Source organism: Alligator mississippiensis, chromosome 1 (assembly GCF_030867095.1).
Source record: "Alligator mississippiensis isolate rAllMis1 chromosome 1, rAllMis1, whole genome shotgun sequence".
Classification (NCBI taxonomy): domain Eukaryota; kingdom Metazoa; phylum Chordata; order Crocodylia; family Alligatoridae; genus Alligator; species Alligator mississippiensis.
The window spans coordinates 48,800,596-48,818,948 of NC_081824.1; the positions used below are offsets into that span (position 1 = coordinate 48,800,596).

Consider the following 18,353-nt stretch of genomic DNA (forward strand, 5'->3'; position numbering starts at 1 on the left):
AAGCCCACTATAGGATAATAGACAGTATCAAGTTACACAAGCAGATAGCATACCAGTTCAGTCTTTAAAATAATTTTTTAACTTCAAAGTATAGGTAGACCAGGATGAATGAGGCACTGGCTTCATTTGTTGATTTAGGGGGAGCGCTGGCCCCTGGTGAGCCCGCATGGCAGCAGCAAGGGTGTGGGAAGTATGAGCCAAAGCAACAGTAGCTGGGCATACCCCTTCTAGCCATACCCTGATCTCCTGCCCAGGGTACCCAAAATGCTAGTTATACCTCTTGGCAAAACTTTTTATACTTTGTTCTCATGTTTGCAAATATCTATGACAGAGGTGTGACATTGGGAACATATAGAGAAATCAAATCAAACCTTAATATATTATCCTTTGGCAGACTTTCTTTCATCAGGCAGGCCACATTCTACAGCTTTATTTCAAGTGCTGCAGAATCTAGCTTGTGTCACTTGTAAAGCTTGTAAAGGAGGAAAGATTTGTGGATGGGAATAAAATGTTGAAGGAGAAAAGAAATAGGTGAAGGATAGGACAAAGAGGTTAGCAAGGACAGTGTGGAATACAGGAAGAAAGGACAGGTGAATTGGCCAGCTGTCAAACCAGCTGACATGGGACTAGAAGGCCAACCAATTAGAAGAGGCCAGAGGAGGAAATCTTTGACTATTGAGATAAATAATATTGACTACTGAGATCAATCATGACCGGGATAGTCCATGGCAGAGGAGAAAAGACAGTTGCATTTGTGTATTACTCATTAACTGGATAGTTCTAATTGAAAAATTGAACTGTGTGCTCAAATGGGAATTTTAGCTAAATAAATACTGTGTAATTTGTATAGGAATGCAGGGAGAATTGTGTTCAAGAAGATTCTGGAATTGTGTTTTGGGCCTGCATTGTGGGTACTTTACTTCACTAACATTACAAATGCACAGGGCTAGATGGCAAGGCATCTTCTTTAGTGCAAATACAGTCACTTCAATAACATCAGTGCTTGCATACCTTAGCAAGCACTTTTGTCTGTGGGTGCAGCAGGGTAGTGAGCTACTTGAGCGGGACCTGGAAGAAAAGCAAGGGTAACATTGCATCCCTGATAAACCAAATGGGACAACTGACACCCAGGAAAAAGCCAATCTGCTTAATTGGTATTTTGTGTCAGTTTTCCACCAGCTCCAAGGGACCACCCTGCTGAACATGGTACAGGATGGCCAGGGTGAGGGAGAATTGTTACCCTACATCACTGTAGACCATGTAAAGGAACACCTTGATAGGCTGGACAGCTTCAAGTCAGCTGGCCCTGATAGTTTACACCCTAGGGTATTTAAGGAGCTGGCAAGCATCATAGCTCAGCCACTGGCATGGATCTTTGAGAGCTCATGGCGCTCAGGTGAAGTGCCTGAATATTGGAAGAAGGCCAATGTGGTGCCTATCTTCAAGAAAGGGAGGAAAGTAGATACATGGAGCTATAGGCCTATCAGCCTGAGCTCTATCCTGGGGAAGATCTTGGAAAAAATTATCAAAGAGACCATACTTGATAAACTGGCTGATGGCAACATCCTGAGGGACAGCCAGCAAGGGTTTGCTGTGGGTAGGTCTTGCCTGACCAATCTCATCTCCTTCTATGATGTATCACCTGGACAAGGGAGAATAGATTGACATCATATATCTTGATTTTAAAAAAGCCTTTGATCTGATGTCCCATGATCTCCTTATGGAAAAATTGGCCAACCGTGGCCTTGGCTACATCAAAGTCCGATGGCTGGGAAATTGGCTCCGACATCGAACCCAGAGAGTGATGATAGATGCAAATAAATCATCATGGTGTGTCATGGCCAGTGGGGTCCCCCCAGGCTCTATCTTTGGACCTATACTCTTTAACATCTTTATTAATTATTTAGAAATTGGTGTCAGAAGTAGACTGGCCAAGTTTGCTGATGACATCAAACTTTGGGGTAAAGCGTCCACACATGAGGATAGGCTGGTGATCCAGGCTGACCTTGACAGGCTTAGAAAATGAGTGGATGAAAACCTGATGGTATTCAACACTGAAAAATGCAAGGTACTCCACCTTGGGGGAAAAAGAAAACCCATAGCATGCTTATAGGGCTGGCAGTGCTACGCTTGCTAGCACCATGGACAAAAGGGACTTGGGGGTCATGACTGACCACAAGATGAATATAAGCTGGCCTGGCTTGCATCCATAGATGCTTCTCAAGCAAATCCTAGGATATCATCCTCCCACTGTACTCAGCCTTGGTGAGGCCGCAGCTGGAGTACTGTATCCAATTCTGGGCTCCACAATTTAAAAAGGATGTGGAAAAGCTTGAGAGAGTCCAGAGGAGAGCCACATGTACATTCAGAGGGCAGGAGAACAGACCCTATGATGAGAGGCTGAGAGCCATGGGACTCTTCAGCCTGGAAAACCGCAGGCTCAGGGGGGACCTGGTGGCTGCTTATAAATATATAAGGGATCTATAATCAGGATCTGGTAGAATGCCTGTTCACCAGAGTGCCCCAAGGGATGATAAGGTCAAACAGTCACAAACTCCTCCAAGACCATTTCAGGCTGGACATAAGGGAAAACATATTTACTGTCTGAGCCCCCAAGGCCTGGAATAAACTGCCTCCAGAGGTGGTGCAAGCACCTACTCTGGACTCTTTTAAGAAAAATTTGGACATAGATTCATATATTCATAGATGTTAGGATCGGAAGGGAACTCAAAAGATCATCGAGTCCGACCCCCTGCATAAGCAGGAAAGAATGCTGGGTCTAGATGACCCCAGCTAGATGCTCATCTAACCTCCTCTTGAAGACCCCCAGGGTAGGGGAGAGCACCACCTCCCTTGGGAGCCCGTTCCAGACCCTGGCCACTCGAACTGTGAAGAAGTTCTTTCTAATGTCCAATCTAAATCTGCTCTCTGCTAGCTTGTGGCCATTGTTTCTTGTAACCCCCGGGGGCGCCTTGGTGAATAAATCCTCACCAATTCCCTTCTGTGCCCCTGTGATGAACTTATAGGCGGCCACAAGGTCGCCTCTCAACCTTCTCTTGCGGAGGCTGAAAAGGTCCAGTTTCTCTAGTCTCTCCTCGTAGGGCTTGGACTGCAGGCCCTTAACCATACGAGTGGCCCTTCTCTGGACCCTCTCCAGGTTATCCGCATCCCTCTTGAATTGCGGCGCCCAGAATTGCACACAGTACTCCAACTGCGGTCTGACCAGCGCCCGATAGAGGGGAAGTATCACCTCCTTGGACCTATTCGTCATGCATCTGCTGATGCACGATAAAGTGCCATTGGCTTTTTTGATGGCTTCGTCACACTGCCGACTCATGTTCATCTTGGAGTCCACTAGGACTCCAAGATCCCTTTCCACCTCTGTGCCACCCAGCAGGTCATTCCCTAGGCTGTAGGTGTGCTGGACATTCTTCCTCCCTAGGTGCAGCACTTTGCATTTCTCCTTGTTGAACTGCATCCTGTTGTTTTCTGCCCACTTGTCCAACCTGTCCAGATCTGCTTGCAGCTGTTCCCTGCCCTCCGGCGTGTCTACATCCCCCATAGCTTTGTGTCATCTGCAAACTTGGACAGAGTACATTTGACTCCCTCGTCCAAGTCACTGATGAAGACATTAAAGAGTATCGGTCCAAGGACTGAACCCTGCGGGACCCCACTGCCCACACCCTTCCAGGTCGAAACTGACCCATCCACCACGACTCTCTGGGTGCGACCCTCCAGCCAATTCGCCACCCACCGGACTGTGTAGTCATCCAAGTCACAGCCTCTTAACTTGTTTACCAGTATGGGGTGGGATACCGTATCGAAGGTCTTCCTGAAGTCTAAGTATACGACATCCACCCCTGCTCCTGTGTCCAGGCGTTTCGTAACCTGGTCATAAAAAGAAACTAGATTGGTCAGGCACGATCTGCCTGCCATGAACCCGTGCTGATTTCCCCTCAGCATAATTTGTCCTGCCGGGCTCTCACAAATGTGAGCCTTGATAATTTTTTCAAAGACTTTGCCAAGGATTGAGGTGAGACTGACCGGCCTATAGTTGCCCGGGTCCTCCTTCCTCCCCTTTTTTAAAACGGGGACCACGTTGGCCCTTTTCCAGTCCTTCAGGACTTGGCCCGTGCGCCACGAGCATTCAAATATTCCCGCCAGTGGCTCTGCAATGATGTCGGCCAGTGCCTTCAGCACCCTCGGATGGAGCTCATCCGGGCCTGCCGACTTAAAGGCACCCAGTTCTTCCAAGTGACTCTGCACCATCTCAGGGTCTACGCATGGAAGTCTGGCACCTTGCTGCTGCCTTTCTACAACCCCAGTGAGAGACTTGTTGTGCCTCTCGCTTAGGAACACTGAGGCAAAGAACTCGTTGAGGAGTTCAGCCTTGTCCCCCCTGTCTGTCACCAATTGTTTCTGCCCATTTAGCAGGGGTCCTATTCCTCCCTGGGCCTTCCTTTTACTCCCTATATATCTAAAAATCAATTTCTTGTTGTCTTTTACTTGGGTTGCCATCCTCAGCTCCATGGTAGCTTTGGCCTGTCTAACTGCCTCCCTGCAGGCACGAGCAGAGGAGGTATATTCATCTTTGGTGATCTCTCCCTGTTTCCACTTTTTATGTGCTCCCCTTTTGTCCCTTAGGCTGCCCTGGATTTCTCTGGTCAGCCAGGGAAGCCTCCTGGCCCCTTTCCCTTGTATCTATCTTGCTGGGATCCTTTGACCCTACCTGACTTCCTGCCTCTAGGGCAGGGGGCTGGGCTCGATGATCTTCCAAGGTCCCTTTCAGCCCTAATGTCTATGAAATCTATGAAAGACTCCTGGAGTGCAGGGGGTAATTCTGGTGCCCCCTCTAAAACAATGTCTACATCTGGTTCCTGCTTACTTCTCCCCTAGTTATGCTACTGTATTGATGCATTGTAAATTACAGACACACCAAGGAATTGGAATTATTCATGTATTGTCAAACTATTTTGGTTAGGACAAGGTTACAGAGACTTGCCCAGAGTCCTACAAGAAGTCTGATTCAGAAGTAGGAATAGAATCCAGTTTTCCTGCTGTCCAGTCCTCAGCTACAAAAACTTTCATTACTTGTTTTGTTTTCAGTACAAAATGCACAATGTCCTTGAAAATCTATTTCCATTCTTTCTCCCACACACTAAAACATTTGAGGAATGGAGCATGACCATGTTTAGTAGCTGCTTATGCTCACTAGAAAAACAGAAAATATATATTTTTCCAAAAAGACAAAGTGAAGGTTGAAAAAAACAAATATGAAAACTCCTAACACAGCCATTCTGATTAAAAATAATTTATTACGATAATGCCAGTAGAACAAGTGTTAGTGTTCTTGTACATAAGTAAATCCATACCAAAAATGGTCCTTATACACTTATATTTGGCATGTGTGGTAACTAACTTAACAATCCAGTCACATAGAAAAAATCTAAAACCAATAATTTTTTAATGATTTTGATTAGTTCAATCACAGACAACATGAAAATTATATGTTGCTACTCTCTCCTCTCTAATACAGTTATTAAATAAGCAAGCAATAATTTTATCTTTATTGTGAAACATGTTTTGAACTTTAACAGTGACTCTTTGTATCCAAAATTCTTTTAGACCCACGCATACGGACTTAAATGAATATCCTGTTAAATTCTAGAAAGCGGGACAGTGGAAAATATAATCTGTTCTCCATTCTGTCACACACATTCACATTTTTATTTAAAGCCTTTTTTTTCCCCTTCCAAGCTGCATGCTACATATGGACAACGGACAGAGGAAAGAGATCTTCATTTCACCAGTCCACTGAAGTTCCTTAATACGGAACAGGTAAGAGATTTTTAGTCATTATTGCTTTGAACCTTTGTAACATGTCTTGAGAGTTGAGAAAGTTCATTTATTATGAGGCAGCATATTTAGATTATCTCAATTTTTACAATTTATTCTTTAATTCTTGTACAAATTATAGAGGGCTAAGCGCTGCAGTCATCAGTAGAAGAAAATCCCAGTTGGCTTTGTGTTCAGTTAATGATCAAAGGAGATCAAAGGATTGCCTCTGGTGTTTTCCAAAATATTCCATGAATCCAGAATACAGCATGAATGTGGAACATTTTAGGTAGGGGCTCAGTTGTATTCTGTAATAGATAGCTCTCTATTTGGTAAGACCACATATCTCTTGTATAGATATTTAAAAGACACTCATTGCTCCCTCACTGTGTATCAGAAGGCAGACACGGACCCAGAACTTTTGCTCTGGACAGCTTACTTGTAAATGAAAACAACAGTCTACTTGTGTGCCACTGGTTATAAGGGCTTTAATTTATACTGTATGAAATCTATGAAAATATATTATTTAATATGTTGATTTAGCAACATCATAAAGCTCTTTTTTCTGATTGATCAAGAAAGCAATAGTTTTGCAAATATTAAAACTTTATCATCTAGCATGTTTTATTAATAGATTTAGAAAACTTAAGTAAGATATTGGGAATATTGAACTGATTTTTGAACAATGATGGCATTTTTGTATCAAATATTGTCAATTACAGTGTTAGTTGTAGCATTTAGGTGCTTCACGCTTACACTTTGAAAACCCAAGTCATAATGTTATAAATGTAGATGGGATTTTTATTCTTATTGGTTTCTGTTTTAAGAATGTATAATTTTTATAATATACCATCACACAAGATAGGGCAATAAGCATGGTGTTCAGAGAAGCAGATATCTGTTGAAAATATTTCAAGGAGTTTAAAGAAGTGAAGGTGGATGCTTTGCACAGGAGGACATGGATGGTATGAATGTTAGGAGACAGGCAATTGAGAGCACAGCTAGTTGATTTTTTTTTCTGGTCAGAATAATTTTGATTAAAATATTACTTTCTGATGAAGCAAAACTTGTAAAAAATGTTCAAGTTTTTAATCAATCCCTAGATAATCTCAAGGCAAAAATTAAAAAAAATGCCAGTTTTTAAAAACTAAAAAGTATTCACTTGTTATCAGTCCCTCACCAACAAAATATTCTTCAAAAGAAAATTTAGGAAAATTTGGGTATAAGACAAGGACCAACTGTTTCAGGGTCTATAGGATATGCAGTAATATCCAACTTTTACAGGACTACTTGCTTTCTCATTTATATTTATATGGGGCAGTTTGCTTAGCTGAAGATAGAAGAAACTGTAAGTGAGAATATATTTGAGGCATGATACTACAGTCCTTGACCTTTTGTTTTCATTGTGCATGTCCACACATGCAGGCACGTGCTCTTGCAGCAGTTCAAATAGGAATGGCACAAGTTTGTGCTGGAGATTTTTGCCTCAGCACATATGCCTGAACATGCATTTTGGTATGGGGCAAGTTGTGCCACTTGAGGCAAAATGACCTTGCTCAGCTCTGCCCTGATCTGCAGCCAGTGAGAGCTAGAGTCTGGGGCAAGCACCTGTGCTGGTCCCAGTGGTATAAAAAGCTGCCCTGGCAAAAAGCTCAGGGCTACTCACTCTCAGGAGCTTCTGGCGGAGGAGCCTCTGGGAGGAAGTTGGCCACGCCCCTTCTTGTCCCAAGCTGCTGCTGCTGGTTACTGCAAGCTTGGTCTCAGGAGCTTCTGGGGAGAAGATGGCCAGGCCCCTTCCTGTCTCTGCCTGCTGCTGGCTTGTTCTCAGAGCTTTTAGGGGCAAGTTGGCTGTATCCCTTCCTGCTTTGGGCTGCTGCTGCTATTGCTACCCCCCCCATGGGGGGGGTCCTGTGCTGCATGCTGCTGCCCTCCTTTGAGGAGGGGCTCACCGCACTGCACTGTACCCTAGCTTCTGCACCCCTGTTCCGGCCTGCTGCCCAGCCCACCACCAAACTGCAGTTGAGGGACAGCCTGGGGAGGAAGCCTACACTGCCTGTGGACCCCTCCTCCACCATCACTGCCAGAGTCTAAAGGTGCCTTGCCTGCCCCAGCTGGCTTGGCAGGCCACCCCCTGCCTTCACTTCCACTTTCACCTGAAGCACACCCTGAGTGGCTGAACTGGATGGCTGCTACCACTGCTGCTGCTCCTGTTGCTGCTACTGCTGCCGTCTGTTCTGCTGCTGCCCCATCTCAGGAGAGAGGGAGATTCCCTGCTGCACCACCTTGCACCACTCAACACCACAACTGCACTGGATTACTCTCTAATTGACTAATTGCTTTTGCACTTACTGCATCTGATCCTGCTTTGTTTTCCTGCCTATTGCTCTGCTGCTGAGTGCCTGGCTGGAGGCCTGAGGGGCTCCTGGACTGATCTTCAACAAACAAAGCCCCTCCACAGCACCAGCCATCTTTGACATCTGCCTCAGCAGCCTTCCCTGTGTGTTTTTTGCCTTTGTGTGGTAAGTTCTGCAGTCCACTTGCCCTGTCCTGGTGTTTGGTGTGTGGTTGAGTAAGCCAGCTTGAGTCTCCCCAGCCCTTGTGTGTGTTCCCCTTCCCCTACATTCCCCAAGCATAGCCCTCCCATTTTTTTTTCCTGTGGGTTGGCCCCTTTCCCCCCAGTCCCAATTTCCCCCCAACCCCAGACTGGCCCTATTAGATTCACCAGCCTCACTGTATATTTTGGTTTTCTTTATTGTTTTCCCCTTCCTCATGTGAAACAATGGTAGGGCAGGAATCTTCTGGGGGTGCAGATGCCCCTACAGAGCTTCCTTCAGCCCCCCACTATGGGGGCAGATCCCAGCCAAGCCCTCAAGGGGATTGATGCCCCCACAGCCTCCACCCCAGGAGTCTGACCAACCTCCTCCAGTGGTGCAGCTAGTCCTGTCAGCGTATGCTGACAGCACACTCCTCATGGTCCAGGACTCGGGTGACCTGCACAGGTGGAGGCCTGCCAGGAATTATACTTAGCAGCCTCCTCTGCCTGGGTCAACTGGGTCAAGAATTTTGGCCTGGCGGTGGGTGATGGGTGGCAGGTGGGCTCATTCCTACCCACACTCTGCAGGATCTGCTGAAGCACGGGCTTGCTGCTCTACTTGGGGGTCTACCTGTCCTTCACAGGCCCCCCCCCCCCCACCAGAGAACTGGCACCAGCTGGAGGCAAGGATGGAGTGGCTCTGGGCATGGGCAGTACTCCTGAGGTGTCTCTCCCCCTGTGGGAGAGTGCTAGTGCTGAACCAGCTGGTCTTGTCCATGCTCTGGCACTGCTTACACACCCTTCCTATACCCCCACTAAGGTCCTGGCAGGGCTCCAGACATGGGTGCTGGAGTATTTCTGGCCAGGATGCCACTGGGTTACTGCAGAGTTCCTGAGCCTTCCCTTTCAGGAGGGCAGCCAGGGCCTGGTTTGTCTATGCAGATGTTCCACCTTCAGGCCCTGCAGTGGCTGCCATATGGTGTCAGTAGCCACTTGACATGGTGTCACATGGGGCACACCTTCCTCTGCCACTTCTGGAGGCTCTGATATGACTGGCAGCTCCTCAGCCTGTGGGGCTTCTCCCTGCAGGACCTGTGAGGGCTGCCAAAGTTCTACCAGGACCTTATCTGGGCCTGGAGGCTGGTCGCTGCCTCCATGTCCCCTGCAACACTCTCTCAGGGTGCCAACCTGCTCATTGAGCCCCTCTTTTGGAACTCCCAGCTGGAGGTGCTGACAGCAGTGGCGCCCCAGTTGTGACAGAAGTTGATCCTGGCTGGTGTCACTTGTATCACAGACCTCTTGGACTACAATAGGCAGGAGTGGGTGGACCCCACTAAGCTGACCCGGTGCATGGGTCTACCCATGACATGCAACATGCTGTCTGGTTCAGGAGGTGAAATCTGCCCTACCTTGTGATGCCCTTGCATGTGTTGACAAGAACCTGCATGGTGCTGGTCCCTGCCTCCCTGTGTCTTCCAGGCCACCAGAGTTTGTTGTGGGACTGGTGCTTTGCCCAACCTCACAGCACTCCCTGCCCTACTACCTGAGCCAGCTGGAGGACACCAGACTGGTTTGATTTTTCCACTGTCCAGTGCTGCCACCTCTATATGCTCATGTGCTGCACAATCCATCATGCCACCATTGTGCCCCACCCAGACACCAAGTGGTGGGACCTGCTTGGTCAGGGCATGGCTGGGGCACTCCAGTGGCTGAGTCTGTACTCCATACTCATCCCACAAGCCAATGGGGAGCTCAGATGGCAGCTCCTCCATGGAGCCATCACCACAGGCATGTATGTGGTGAGCTTCACAGACACCCTGGTCTCCTGTCCCTTCTGCGGGCAGAGGGAGACCCTGGTGCACATGACCCTCAAGTGTGCCAGGCTGCAGCCCCTCCACCTCCAGAACTTCTTCCTGAGTTCTTGTTGAATTTCACCCCCCACTTTTTTGTTTTTGGTCACCCTGTCTGTGACCCCACCAAGTCCTGGGACCTCCTGGTCAACCTCCTCCTGGCCCTGGCCAAGTGGGCCCTATACTTAACCAGGAAGGAGGCTCTGGCTGGGAAGGTGCCCAGAGACTGTGGGGATGCTTTCCTTTCACTTGTCTGAGCACGTTTCTGGGCACAGCACTACTGGGCAGCATCCACTGGCTCCTTGGATGCCTTTGAGGACCGGTGGGTGTGACCTGGGGGGCTCTGCTCTGTGGCCTGCTTTGGAGAACTTATTTTCACATTTTGAACCTTTGACCCCCACATCACTCCTACCCTTTTATTCCTTAGTTGTCTCACAAAAAAAAAAAAAATAGTAGTTGCATCCTTCAACCTTTGGCCCCACCCAGTGGGGGCTAACAGTTAACTGGTGGGCCTTAAAGCCCAAGTTAATATGGAAGATATAAGGAGCTCTTGGGGCCTGCCAATTGGTACCTGGGGACAGTAGCCCCTTGTGCCAGCTGGACTGCTTATGCAGCCCTGATTTAGGGTTCCCTCCACCCTCTACTCACTGCAGCAGCTTGGCAGTGGAAGACGCTGCCTGGCTGACCTGCTGCCACCTGGATGACAGCACGTGGTGATAGCATGCAGCCCTGAGGTTGTGCACCTGCTAGACCTGGATGGGGACCACAAAGCTGCCTGGGGTGTGGCATGGGCACTATAGCAGAGGCATCTGCACCTCTGGGCCAGCTGCCCATGGGCTGTGGCTGCACAGTTGGCATTTGTGCAACACTGCTGCCATGTCTGCCCCTGCACTACCATCTGGGCAGCTATTGCTTGGAAGATATACTCAGTGTGGTGGCCTTCTTTGAACTGTCAAATGGCCAGGAGGTCAGCCACCTCATTTGTCCTCCAGCTGGGTCCTCTGTCCAGGTCTAGCCATTTGCCTCACTAACAGGAATTCTGGTTCATAGATTCATAGATGTTAGGGTCGGAAGGGACCTCAATAGATCATCAAGTCCGACCCCCTGCATAAGCAGGAAAGAGTGCTGGGTCTAGATGACCCCAGCTAGATACTCGTCTAACCTCCTCTTGAAGACCCCCAGGGTAGGGGAGAGCACCACCTCCCTTGGGAGCCCGTTCCAGACCTTGGCCACTCGAACTGTGAAGAAGTTCTTCCTAATGTCCAGTCTATATCTGCTCTCTGCTAGCTTGTGGCCATTGTTTCTTGTAACCCCCGGGGGCGCCTTGGTGAATAAATACTCACCAATTCCCTTCTGTACCCCTGTGATGAACTTATAGGCAGCCACAAGGTCGCCTCTCAACCTTCTCTTGCGGAGGCTGAAAAGGTCCAGTTTCTCTAGTCTCTCCTCGTAGGGCTTGGTCTGCAGGCCCTTGACCATACGAGTTGCCCTTCGCTGTACCCTCTCCAGGTTATCCGCATCCTTCTTGAAGTGTGGCGCCCAGAATTGCACGCAGTACTCCAACTGCGGTCTGACCAATGCCCTATAGAGGGGAAGTATCACCTCCCTGGACCTATTTGTCATGCATCTGCTGATGCACGATAAAGTGCCATTGGCTTTTCTGATGGCTTCGTCACACTGCCGGCTCATGTTCAACTTGGAGTCCACTAGGACTCCAAGATCCCTTTCCACCTCTGTGCCACCCAGCAGGTCATTCCCTAGGCTGTAGGTGTGCTGGACATTTTTCCTCCCTAGGTGCAGCACTTTGCATTTCTCCTTGTTGAACTGCATCCTGTTGTTTTCTGCCCACTTGTCCAGCCTATCCAGGTCTGCCTGCAGCTGTTCCCTGCCCTCCGGCGTGTCCACTTCTCCCCATAGCTTTGTGTCATCTGCAAACTTGGACAGAGTACATTTCACTCCCACGTCCAAGTCGCTGATGAAGACATTAAAGAGTATCGGTCCAAGGACCGAACCCTGCGGGACCCCACTGCCCACACCCTTCCAGGTCGAGACCGACCCATCTACCACGACTCTCTGGGTGCGACCCTCTAGCCAATTCGCCACCCACCGGACTGTGCAGTCATCCACATCACAGCCTCTTAATTTGTTCACCAGTATGGGGTGGGATACCGTATCGAAGGCCTTCCTGAAGTCCAAGTATACGACATCCACCCCTCCTCCTGTGTCCAGGCATTTTGTAACCTGGTCATAGAAAGAGACTAGGTTGGTCAGGCACGATCTGCCTGCCACAAACCCATGCTGGTTTCCCCTCAGCATAATTTGTCCTGCCGGGCTCTCACAAATGTGAGCCTTGATAATTTTTTCAAATACTTTACCAAGGATGGAGGTGAGACTGACCGGCCTATAGTTGCCCGGGTCCTCCTTCCTCCCCTTTTTGAAAATGGGGACCACGTTAGCCCTTTTCCAGTCCTCCGGGACTTGGCCCGTGCGCCACGAGCATTCGAATATTCCCGCCAGTGGCTCTGCAATGACGTCGGCCAGTGCCTTCAGCACCCTCGGATGGAGCCCATCCGGGCCTGCCGACTGAAAGGCATCCAGTTCTTCCAAGTGACTCTGCACCACCTCAGGATCTACGCATGGAAGTCTGGCGCCTTGCTGCTGCCTCTCTACAACCCCAGTGAGAGACTTGTCGTGCCCCTCGCTTAGCAACACTGAGGCAAAGAACTCGTTGAGGAGTTCAGCCTTGTCCCCCCTATCTGTCACCAATTGCTTCTGCCCATTTAGCAGGGGTCCTATTCCTCCCTGGGCCTTCCTTTTACTCCCTATATATCTAAAAGTGTTCCCCACTTAAAAACTGCACATTCTCTGAAAAAAAAACCAAACCAAATTCACTCTTTAAAATACCCCCAAATCCATGTTCTTCCACAATTAAAACAAAAGACCACTATATATGTACATAGGAAGAGAGAGTTGTCGATCAGTTGGGCACAGTTTTGTTGATATATTTACAATTTAAAAGCAGTTTGGAAGCTTACCACTGTCTCTATCATCATAATAAAATAAATTCTAAATATCTATGTTTTGATGTTTGATTTGATTTTCATATAATAGAAAAATTAGAGCTCCCCCTGACCCCTTCACTAGCCAGGATGTGGGGATAGCTGCCCCTGCAGCCACAGCTCCTGCCAGTAGGTCTCATGCTGTCTGGCAGCTGGGCATGCTGGGTTTGTGATAGGGGGATGTTAGATTTGCAGAAGGGATGTGGTGGAATGTGGGTGGGTGTGGGCATGGTGTGAAGTATGTGGATATGGGGAAATTTTGGTGGGTGGAGGGGTGGTGGATGTGGGGGGATGTTAGGTTTGCAGGAGTGTGTGGGGTGTGGGTGGGTGGGGGGTGTCATGACCCAAAGGTCTGATTTTTTTTGTGTGTGATTCAGCACTAAGAATTATCCCCGTGGGTATACAGCTTCGTTGCACGGAGGAGTTCTGCTGCACAGAGAACCCGCATGCAGGGAAGTGTTCCTGCCACTTTGCAGCGATCTTTGCAGGGTGCATTTCCTTTGCAGCACAGAAATGCACGGTGCAAAGGTTTCCCGCTCGTCGTATGCAAATTTGTGCCCCGCAATTGGCTAGTTCTAAATTATTCACACGTGGTGGTTAGCGATTGGCCTGCTAGCCGTATAAGAGGCTTGAGCAGTTTCCGCCCAAGCCAAAGAGGACTCCGCATCCATCTCGTGGGGACTCTGGGTGTGCGCGACAGGGTAATAGAAACCCTGTGTGTCGCTCAGAGGAGTTTGGCGGCCTGATCCACCGCCCACCTCTTCCCATCTTCGAACGGAGCCTACTATACGACGTAACGAGTTTAATGCGCGCTTGTCCTGGACATCCGGAGTTTGTCTGCGTGGAGCCTAGCAACCTCCACGTGATTGTTCATGTTCTGTCTGCATGGAGCCTTGCAACCTCCACGTGTGTTCGTGTTTTTTGTTGTAACCGCAACTCAAGCAAGTTCTCAGCCTACACCACGACCATCTCGGTGTAAGTAAAATAATCTTAAAATCAACCGTTACGTGTCTATGCCTAATTCTAGCTCGGCGCCCGCCCTCTCCGATCCGGCCTGCCCGGGCTGCTGGCCACAGCCCGTGTGCAGAGCAACGTAAGCGACCCGGGGTCAGACCCGGCGCGCATAGGGGGGTGTGGGACTTGAAGGAGGGGGTGGGAGGTGTGGGGAAATCTAGGGTGGTGTGGGGATGTGTGCGTGTGTGGGGGATATAGGATTTGAAGGGGGGCTTCCAAATGCCCAACCCCCTGCAGCATGGGACCAACCATGCCATGCCTGCTGCAGCGCTGCCTGACCCACAGTCTGTGTGAAGAGAATGGGCTGGGCCCAGCCTGACATGACCTTGCCTGATACCTCATGGCATGGCCTGCTAGCATGCCTTTGGACAGGACTGGGGTATGTGGCTCCAGGACCCATGACTCCTGTTCAAAGGTGCACACTAGCTGGGTGGGCCAGGCTGGGTCATGCCAAGCCCATTCTCCATGAGGGTCAGTGGTGATGTGGGGCTGTGTATCACTGCCTGATCCTCATGGAGAATGGGCCCAGCCTGACCCTGCCCAGCCCACCCAGCTAGTGTAAATCTATGGACAGGAGCCATAGATCCCAGAGCATTGCATCCCAGTTCTGTCCAAAGGTTCCCAAGTGGGCTGTACTGGGATAAACTGGGTCAGGTAAGGACAGGCCAGGCCTATTTTCCTCACACAGACCATAGGCCAGGCAGCGCTGCAGCAGGCACGGCATGGCTGGCCCCACAGGGGGTGGGGTGGGGTGAGCATGTGGCAGCCTGGCTCAAACTTCCCACAAACCCCACATCCTCTTACACCACCACACCCCTGCCACTCCCCACATATCCCACATTCCCCCCACACCCCTTCACCACTCACCTCTGACAGCCAATCCCCCCCTGAAACCACACAGGCTCCTCACCCCCAGTCCTTGCTTACCTGGGACAGTGCCTGGGGCCAAGTCATGCTGCAGTTTTGCCCCACTTCTGTTTGCCCTGCAAGCTAAGGGTGCATGCTGGGGCAACAGAAGCACCATAGAGAAACTCTGGCCAGATGCCAGAGCATCTCTCTCTGAAGGACCCACCGCTAAGTTGCCTCAGGCCACGGTTCTGGACTGTGCCTTGTCCTGCTTTTTTTCCATGGTTGTTTTTTTTTTTGTTTTTTGTTTTTTGTTTGTTTTTTGGGTTTTTTTTTTTTGATACCTGGATTTTCAGGTATCAAATTTAGAGTCTGCACTGCAAATATGCAGTGTAGGGAACATTTTTTTTATTCCCAATGTGCCTCTTGCAGCATCTCAAGCTGCTTTGAGATGCCACAAGAAGCATGTGCACCTCTGGACACACCCTTTGGGGCTTTTACCTGAGGGGTATAGGGAAGAGTAGTTTGCCGTGTTAATCTGAAGTCAGTCAGAAGGCAGGGTAGTTTGGACTAACTAAGAAGAGAGAGACAGCACAAGCTTTTGTGGGCTGAATCTCACTTCATCAGATGTCATCTATAGGAAGGGCTACAGGACCAGGAATTATGGGCACTGATACATGTAGAAAAAAACAAACAAATGACACTTTACCAGAAGAGGAAGTGCGTTAGTTGACCCACCTCCCCAGTATCTGTATAGTTTGGGCACTTCAGCAGAGCTTTTTTTTCACTTTTATCTAACAGCTGATTCAATCAGCTGTTAGATAAAAGCATCAAAAAGCCCCACGGAAGCACCCAAACTATACATGTGGGGTGAGCTGGGTAAAACTAATGTGATGCTTCTTCTGGGCATGTCCTGCACTTGGTGTGGGGGCATTTTAGCTTAAAGAGCTGTTTTTTGGGGGGTTTCTGTAAGCAGCCAAGGATGTTGGTGTAATATGACATGAGTATTTATTTCTTGCTGACCAGACTATCAGAGCTAGATCTTAGGGATGTTTAAGTCAATGCTAAGATAGTAGGTTTGGATATTCATGAAGTTGTGGGAGTTGTGAACGGTGCCAGAGGACTAGAAAAAGGCCAACGTTGGTGCCCCTCTTAAAAAAAAAAAAAAAAAAAGCAAAAAGGAGGACCCGCGGAACTACAAGTTGGTTAGCCTCACTTCTATACCTGGGAAATTCCTTGAGCATAGCTGAAAGAAGTTCATTTGCAAGCATCTGGAGGGGGAAAGGCTGATCCTAAACACCCAGCATGGATTTACTAAGAACAAATCATGTTAATCACACTCAATCTTTCTTTGACAAAATAACTACTTTGGCAGGTGAAAGGAATACTGTGGGTATAATGCATCTAGACTTCAGCAAAGCTTTTGTCAAGGTCCTGGATGATTTTCTCATATGCAAAATTGGAGAAATGTGGGTTAGGCAAAACTATAGAAGGCAGATAAACAACTGGCTCAATAGCCACAAGCAAAGGGTAATTATAAATGGATCCATATCAGAATGACATGAGGGTCAGAGTGAATTCCCACTGAATTCTGTCCTAGGCCCATGTTTATTAATGATTTGAAGGCTGGCATAGAAAGTTTCTTGAGCGGACAACATGAAACTAGGAATGACTGTGGACACACTGGAAGATGGGAATGCAATTCAGAGTGATCTCAACAGATTGGAAAACTGGGCTGAAGTTAACAGAATGAAGTTCAATGCTGACAAATGCAAGGTGCTATACCATGGCAAGAATAATCATAAATACAAAATGAGTGATGCCTTGCTGGATGGCAGTACTATAGAAAAGGAGCTATGACTCTGAATAGATCACAGACTCAATATAAGTCTGCAGTGTGATGAAACTGTTCAAAAGGCAAATGTGGTTTTGAGATGCATTACGTGCAAGACATGGGAGGTGATAGTGCTTCTTCACTTGGCACTGGTTAGGCTTCATCTGGAATACTGTGCAGTTCTGGGATCCACATTTTAAAAACGATGTGGAGAAGTTAGGGTCCAGAGGTGGGCAACAAAGATGATCATGGGCTTGGAAGACAAGGCATGTGAGTAGAGGCTGAAGGAGGTAGGCATGTTTATTTTGTGGTAAAGGTGCTTAAGAGGTGACATAAGTCTTCAAATACTTGAAGGGCTACCATAAAAAAGAGGGAAAGCACCTTTTCTCTCTTGCTACAGAGAGGAGGACATGGACCAATGGCTTGAAGTTGTTGCAAAGTAAATTTAGATTGGATATCTGGGAAAACTTCTTCACTGTGAAGAAGGCAGCACTGTAATAGACTGCTTAGGAAAGTTGTGGATTGTCAATTAGTGGAGGTGTTCAAGAAAAGGTTGGACAGCCACAGGTCAGGGATGCTTATATTGTATTATTGGTATTTCCCATGCTTTTGGGCTTTGCTGGTTGCCGCATAGGGCTGGAGGGAATTCCTCCCCCCTCCATCCTTCCACTGCTACATGTATCAGGGTATTTTTTAAGCCTTTCACAGAGGTATTGGGTGTTGGCTACAGCCAAGGCTGGGGATTTTGACTGGGCTGTGTCAGTGCTCCTGCTGAGACTTAAACTTAGAGGTTCTTGGCTAGATGGTCTTGCCCCTCTGCTCAGGGGCAAGACTGATTGCCATATTTGGGATCAGGATGGGATATTACCCTGTGGTATGGTTGGTATGGAGTGTGGGGGATTTTGCTTTCCTCTATAGTGTGGATGGGACCCTCTTCCTGAGATCTCTTGAGCATATATTGACAACCTTTAGAGCAGCAGGATGTTGGCTGCCATGGTCCTTCTGCTTTACCTGTGGCAGGTTACAGTGTTAAGTCTTGTGTTGTCAGCGTTGACTGGGTAGCTTTGTTAGGACATTAGAAAAAAAAAGATTTGTATTGGATGGTTTGGATACAGATGATCCTGCCTCAGGGAAGGAGTTGGACTAGATGACCTGTGGTATGAAGTACAAACAGTCAAAAAGCCTGAGGCTGAATCGATTCAATCTTTGCAAGTTAGTCTAAAATGCAGAGACTGAACCGAGAAACAACTGGACAGACATTCACTTTTGTTTCAGGAAATGCAGTTACATACCTGCAGTGGCTCAGACCAGAAACTGGGGGGTGCTAGGGCATGACTCTCTGGCATGTAGCCAGCATGGGCTGTAGGTTCATTACTTTTTCC

At 48.2% G+C, this 18,353-nt stretch overlaps 1 protein-coding gene across 3 annotated transcripts in view; it reads left to right on the plus strand.

The window, feature by feature from the left end:
* The window catches only part of MLIP (muscular LMNA interacting protein), a 226,738-nt gene that overhangs the window by 66,360 nt on the left and 142,025 nt on the right, over positions 1-18,353 (plus strand). For all 3 annotated transcript variants that reach the window (XM_019497110.2, XM_019497102.2, XM_019497099.2), the window contains exon 2: positions 5,758-5,838. In XM_019497110.2, the coding sequence (XP_019352655.2) occupies positions 5,758-5,838 (81 nt within the window). The remainder of the gene's footprint in view (positions 1-5,757; positions 5,839-18,353) is intronic.